The sequence below is a fragment of the Vigna radiata genome, chromosome 7, assembly GCF_000741045.1.
Source record: "Vigna radiata var. radiata cultivar VC1973A chromosome 7, Vradiata_ver6, whole genome shotgun sequence".
In the NCBI taxonomy this organism is placed as follows: Eukaryota; Viridiplantae; Streptophyta; class Magnoliopsida; order Fabales; family Fabaceae; genus Vigna; species Vigna radiata.
In genome coordinates, this window is record NC_028357.1 from 29,822,355 (window position 1) to 29,829,229 (window position 6,875).

The 6,875-nt window shown below is 29.2% G+C and overlaps 2 protein-coding genes across 2 annotated transcripts in view; both read left to right on the top strand.

Moving 5' to 3' along the window:
• The first annotated feature begins 3,235 nt into the window (after positions 1-3,235).
• LOC106768027 (vacuolar protein sorting-associated protein 55 homolog) lies at positions 3,236-4,355 on the top strand. Its single transcript, XM_014652994.2, has 4 exons — positions 3,236-3,460; positions 3,770-3,809; positions 3,918-4,002; positions 4,128-4,355. The coding sequence occupies exons 1-4, from the start codon at positions 3,362-3,364 to the stop codon at positions 4,318-4,320; spliced, it is 417 nt and encodes a 138-aa protein (XP_014508480.1). The 5' UTR covers positions 3,236-3,361; the 3' UTR covers positions 4,321-4,355.
• A 634-nt stretch (positions 4,356-4,989) lies between these two features.
• The window catches only part of LOC106766283 (probable purine permease 11), a 15,135-nt gene continuing 13,249 nt past the window's right edge, over positions 4,990-6,875 (top strand). The window contains exon 1 of the mRNA XM_022782645.1: positions 4,990-5,064. Within this exon, the coding sequence (XP_022638366.1) occupies positions 5,028-5,064 (37 nt within the window). The 5' untranslated portion in view covers positions 4,990-5,027. The remainder of the gene's footprint in view (positions 5,065-6,875) is intronic.

Here is a 6,875-nt window from a genome sequence, read left to right on the forward strand (position 1 = left end):
TGTAGGTTGACTTTAATAAGAAAGAGAAAAAGTTAGAGAGATGCAGAATGACTTTATGAAAAAAGAGAAAATATTAAAATAATATTAATTAAGGTTAAAATGGTAATTTTTGGAGGTGCAGGATGAAAGTTTGGAAGTGAGGATGAAACATCCAACTTTTAATGGCAACTCTCTTGATAACATTGATTCTTCGAAAATTATAGAAATAGTCTATTGCCTCAAAAAGTGAAAACAATTATTTATATTTATACTTGAAAGTATAAACTTTATGAGAATAATAAAATCCTTTTAAATAGTCGTATTTTTATTATATTGTTTTTATTTTAATTCATCAACTGTCATAGTTCAAATATATGAAAATAATAATAAGAAAAATTATAATTATGAAAATGTGAAATATGCTTGTTGTTTTAAGGCTCCATCCAATATTATTGAAATAAAAAAAAAAAACAAAATGATGTTTGTGGATAAAGACAAGAAGATAGTTAATTAATATAATTTTTTAATAATATAGACAATAATTTTTTTATACTTTCTTATGAAATAGTTAATTTTGATATATTTATTTGATACAGTTGTTAATATCATACTAATACGCACCTAACATACCTATTATACACCATTTGTTTCTTTTTGTTTTTTATCATCTTAGATATCTCATATATTTATGTTACCTTTTTCTCTCTATAATTATTATAGATGAGGTATGCATTGTTACTTTGGATGTGTATGCAATATTTTCCTTAAATATAGTGAGACATTTTAGATGACATCACTTTAGTTATCCTAGCAACACTTCTTTCATGTGGATATTAGATTTTTTAAATTTGGTACAGGGAATACATATCTTTCCCGTTTCTATTCTTATTTTCATACCATTCATGTTTTAAATAACTAAAATTCTTTTACTTTTGTACATAATATAATAAATTTTTATTAACTTTTTCTGATCATAATTTATTTATTTATAAGTTAACATATTTGACTATTTTTTATTTTTTTATAGTTATTTGATTTTTAATCAATTGTTATTTTATATTTTTATTTAATATTTATATAATTTTCATATTTGATATTTGACATTGAATACTGGATGATAAGATTAAATATATTTTTGATTTTTTAATTTTTGATGAAAATTAGAATTATTTATTTTAAAATTTTAATCTAAATTAGTTTTCAACTTATAAAATACATTTAATTAATCTTTTTAATCAAAATTTATCAAATTTATCTGACGTTTCAAAAGTATTTCTCATTTAATATTAAAATAAAAATATGTCAAAAATTATTAAAACAACTTAAATATTATTATGAAATACAGTTTGAAATATTAAATAAATTTACTAAATTAGTGAAAAGGATTAATTTTAAACATTTTTAAAGTTAAGAAATTAAATTGGGTCAAAATTTTAAAATGACACTAATTTTAATTTTGATTAAAATTTAAAGAACTAAAAATATATTTAATCTTTTCTTTTATAATTTTTATTTTTTTATAAAAATAATTAATGAATATTTACAAAAGTAAAAGTGTGGACATAAATGCAAGAGTAATTATACTTTCCAAAAATAAAAAGATTGAAACAACAATTTTATTCTTATATTAAATATGAGAGATGAGATAAATTTTTATTTTAGAGATAAAGATATAATACTCATACCCGAACACCATCAACCTCTAGCCTCTTATTAGGAATGAAAACATGTTGGGTCGGGTACGATAGTGTCTACCTGCAACCTGATCCGCCGGATAAAAATGTACTCATCACCCGATTCGTTACTGTTAGAATAAACTTAAATTTTTGGGTTTTATTAATAATTTTTTTTAAATTTTATTTTATTAGTTTTGAGTTTAGTAATATTTAATTTGATTTGAGAGAGATAAAATAGGGATGGGTAGTTATGATTTTCTATTTATATAGGTAGAATACTATTTTATGATAGAATAAGCAAATTTTATTTTTAAGTGAATTGATATTTTATTGTCAATTTTTATTATTTGTAGTTTGCCCAAGACCCCATTTGCACCTATTTAAAGGTTGCCAAGGTATAATGAAAATCACCCACATTGAAGAGGAAAATTATTTGTGTGGGTAACCGTTTTTAACACCTCTTCCTTGATAGACCCAACAGTTACCCGCCAGGTATCCATTTAAAAAATATTTGCGGGTATTTGAAAACCTGCGAGTATTCGCGGATATCTGCAAAAAAAAATTTATACATTTTAAAATAAAATTTAAATAAAATTACAAATATATATACATATATATAATATAATATAATATAAATTAAATTAAATATAAATTTCAATTAAATTTAACCTAATAAAATATAATTTTATTTTATTTTTAATTAAATTTAATTAAAAAATATATAAATTATTTTTTTTATATTTTTTGCAGTAACGAGTACCTGTGGGTTGCGTAGTATAGTATCCGTACCCGACTCGTTTAAAAGCGGGTATTAAAATACGTGCTATCCATTATCTCTGTGGATAGTAAATATCCGTGGATAGTAACTACTCGCCCTGAATTTTATCCGCAAATATCCGTGTCTGTATATTTTTTTGTCATCCCTACCTCCTACCATCGCTGACTTCCACCATTTAGAAAAAGAAATAATATTTAATAGAATTATTTAAATTATCGTAAACTAAAATTTTATTTATTGGACTGAGAGTTACAAGTTGTTCTCACTATGTTAACTCGTTTGTTACAATTTATTTGAACTCAAGAATCACACTACCCTTATTTGATTAGTTTTATTTATGATGTTATCAGTTTAACTAATAACAAATAACATTCACGAGAATGCCACTACCAGTCTAAGTAAAAAGAAGTTCAACAACAACTGGTCCAGAAGCCTAATAATTTTTTATTTTTTTATTTTTTTGTCAATACATTTTGTATTTGACGAAGCTTTGGGCAAAACCTGACTGGTAGATGGACGCTGGAGGAGTAGATGTAACAAACTGTTTTAAGATAGGATAGAGCTACTTATTTAATATCCTGAAGAGAAAAAAGAAATAAAAATGAAAAATATTTTTTGTTTGCAAGTTAACGTTAATTTATACATCAATGAAAAATAAAAATTTAATATGATATCTAAAAATTTCTGTAAATTAGTATATAAAAAATTAATTTATTTTCTCTTTTTATTTTTATCTCATAAAAATGTTGGGAATAAGTTTGCTCTATGTATAAACAAAGTTAGCTCCAACCGCTTAAAAACCTTTGATGCTGCAGATCAACGAAATATCATTCCAAACATTCTTATCCTATTTTTTGTTTCGAGCATCATAGTATTATGTTATTATATTTTTATGATATTCGTTTTCATAAAATGAGTTGAGTAGGAGATGGCAGAGTTTCCAGGATATATTCGTTACTGCTTGAACACAGGGAAGCTTCTCCTTTTAGCAGTTTTGGTCTCTGGAGGAGTTGTCTTGCACATTTTGGTCAGTATTTTTTTCTCCACTTATATAAATATGTGACTGAATGGAGTGGCAGAAAGAAAACAATTGGGGAGAGGGAACATGTTTATTATTTTGTAAACTAAGTTTTTATTATACTTGTTATGTAGAAAACGATTAAGATTACAGACTTATACTTCAGATCATACAATGTTTTTTTTTTTCCTAGGGAGATTCTGCCTGTCCATGTCATGAGTTCATCAACCAATTCCCTTTTAATATAAAATGTGACAATAGATGTCTAAGTTGGAAAAAAACGTCACTGTTTATACTAAGATTTGATCTGTGTGGCAGGCATGTGCGTTATATAAAAATTGGTGGCCAATGCTAACTGGTAAGATAAGCATCATTGAATTGATTCTCTAAAATGATAATTAATTGTTTTTTGAGAGACAAGAAGATACTCTTGTACGTTATTAAAAAAAATTTATTCCTCATGCAGCGATAACATATGTGATTCTTCCAGTACCTTTGCTCTTCTATGCGGGATCTGAACGTTCTTCTGTATTTTCTGACTCAGATAACACGTAAATCCTTAACTTTTGTCTTGAAAAACAACATAAGTTTGTGTTTGAATTTTCCTAGTCCAGGCTGGGGAATGATTTGATTTGATTTGATTTTTTAATTTGTGGTCTGATAAATGATGGAACAGCTGGGTGAATGCAACCAAGTTCATAAGTGGGGCATCAGCAGTTGGAAGCATTGCCATTCCAGCCATATTAAAGCATGCTGGTGTTATCAGTTGGGGAGCCCTTGCTATGGAACTCTCTTCATTCTTTGTGTTTGTATCTGCCATAATGTGTTACATAAGGATGAATGATAACGATGATTATAGTATTCTTTGAAGTGAGGGCATGAGAGGCTTGCTTCTTCCTCTAAACAAAAAAGTATTTATTTACTTTGCAGTTGATTTTTTTGTTTGAAGAAGCGTCATTAAGTTTCTTTTACAAAACAAATTCATCACCTTTAACCCATTTGAAACGATGAGCCCTGTTAAATGGAGTTTAACATTTAACGCTCTGCAGAGATGTCAAAGTTAGAGGACCAGAATTGGAAGGTTTTTCATCCAAAGCAATGGGAACTGATCGTACTTCTTTATAGATACATTAGATGTATAATATATATGTATAATAGTTATCAAATCATTGTTTCTGAATAAATAATATTTTTATGTCAAAAATATCTAATGAGAATCAAAACGGAAATGTTTTAAGATTCAAAATATTGCTCATGAGAAAATACAAACGACTGAGACAACTTATTTACGTTGCAACAACGAATTAGGAGAAAGTAGATTGCACAAGCAAAGAAAATGCCCAAGGCCATGGTGCTTATGATTTTCACAATCGTTATCATGTCAACACTTCCAAATTAGTGTTCATAGAAATATGGAAAAGTCCAATAAGATCGACTCGGTGAAGTCAAACATTAATTTGTCTGCTTTGAATTTACTTCCTATATACTTCAACATCTGCGGCTTACTTAAGCTTGCAAGCTCCACTTCATATATCTTGATGATATCCTCTTTTTAGTTTTTATTACTTTTCATTCAATGGAGATGGTTAAAGACCAGCAGCTACAAAATACAGGTTAGTTTCTTAAACACTGCTCGTTAAAGAGAAACTCTTGCATCTTTTTAAGGGAGCGATGAGTGGAACCTGCTTGGTTATTCTGGAACAGAAATAAACACTAAAGGAACATAATTCTCACTGATTTCCAACATCCTCTTCTTTTATTGATTGCTTAAGAATCACTGTTTTTTTAATCATCACTTAAGAATCACTGTTTCTTCTAATACGATTTAATATTAAGTTAGATATTATGACAAACAGGTATGGCGAGCCTCTTGGTGTTCCTTGTAATTGGCTAACAACCTTGCCATGTCCCATTTCAATATCTAATGGTGAAACTTGAAAAAAAGTTAGAGATTATTTGGTTGGAAACCTGTCTTTGGTTTTATGTCCATTTTCTTCTCAATAATTTAATGGCATAAACTAAACAAAGATACGAGACTTAACTATACTATTTAGTATTTGGGTTGGTGATGTATTTTCAGATGTTTTTCGGTGCCTAGAATATCCTAGGAGTCACTTAAACGTGTATAAAGGTAGCAAAGGTCAAATTAAAAGTGTGTTAAATTTTGGTGTGATGTTGAGCGCCTTGAACGTCCTCCTTTTGTGCAAGCTTTGGGCTTGAGCGTCCCTTGAGCGCTTGTTTGCGTAAGGTATAGTGCTGAGCGCCTCCTACACGTCCTATTCCAGTGGATTCTGGTGCCTGGGCGTCCCTTTTCAGGTTTTTGGTTTTCAAGTTTCTAGGTTGTTTTGTGATTTTTAATGCATTGTTTTGTATACCTTGATGAATGTGTAATGGTCTCATGTGAGTTTTTGATGTGTTACTTGAAGGTATATGTTTATATGAATAGAAAACGTGGAAAGGAATTTCAAGGAGGAATTTACTATTGGTTTTTAAGTGTTATTATAAATATAAGAAGCTTGATATGAGGGTTATCCCGACACTAATAATGTCTTCCTCGAACTAGGTTGGGCCAAAGCACGAAGATGAAGCTATGGAGGTGGAATTGATGTGAAAGCTATGTGTATAGTGGTGGGATCACGATTTTTGTGAGGTTTTGGTGAGTATTTATTGTAGGATGAGGTGTTTGATGGATCTTCAGAGAGGTTAGGCCAACTCTAGAGAAGAGTAGCTAGAGAGACCTCATGGGGTGCTCTAGCCTTGAATTGAGACAAGATATGTTTACACACATTTTGGCATAATAACATTCAAATTCGTCAAGTGATTTTACAAGGAGGGAGACCCCTCTATTTATAAAGAAAAGTGTCTCTAAAGTAGACAAGAAACCCTAAAAATTATCCACTCTTAAAGTGATGTGGCAATCCACTTTTACAAAGTTTCTCCACTCTTAAAGTGTCATGTGGCAATCGACTTTTGTAAAGTTTTCTCTACTCTTAAAGTACCATGTGACAATCCACTTTTGCAAAGTTCTTCCACTCTTAGAGTGCCATGTGACAATCCATTTTTGCAAAGTTTCTCCACTCTTAGAGTGATATATGTGGCAATCCACTTTAGCAAGAGTTTCTCCATTTAGAAAATGACATGTGGTCACTTCCTTCTTAAGAAAACTCTTCACTAAGGTTTTGCCATGTCCCATGGTGGGACACACTCATTTAAGCTAATATTACAAACCATACAATACTTGGTCTGATAATGCTAATTCTTACCATTATCTAAGCATCATTTTAGTAGCAAAATCAACTCCTTTCTAGCTTATAACCTTGTTTTATCCTCACGTTTAGTGTGTTTTCTAGTTTTCTTGTGTTTATTTAGTATATGCTTGTTTTTACCTCTAATCTCTATGTTTGAGTGTGTGAAATAAAGGATT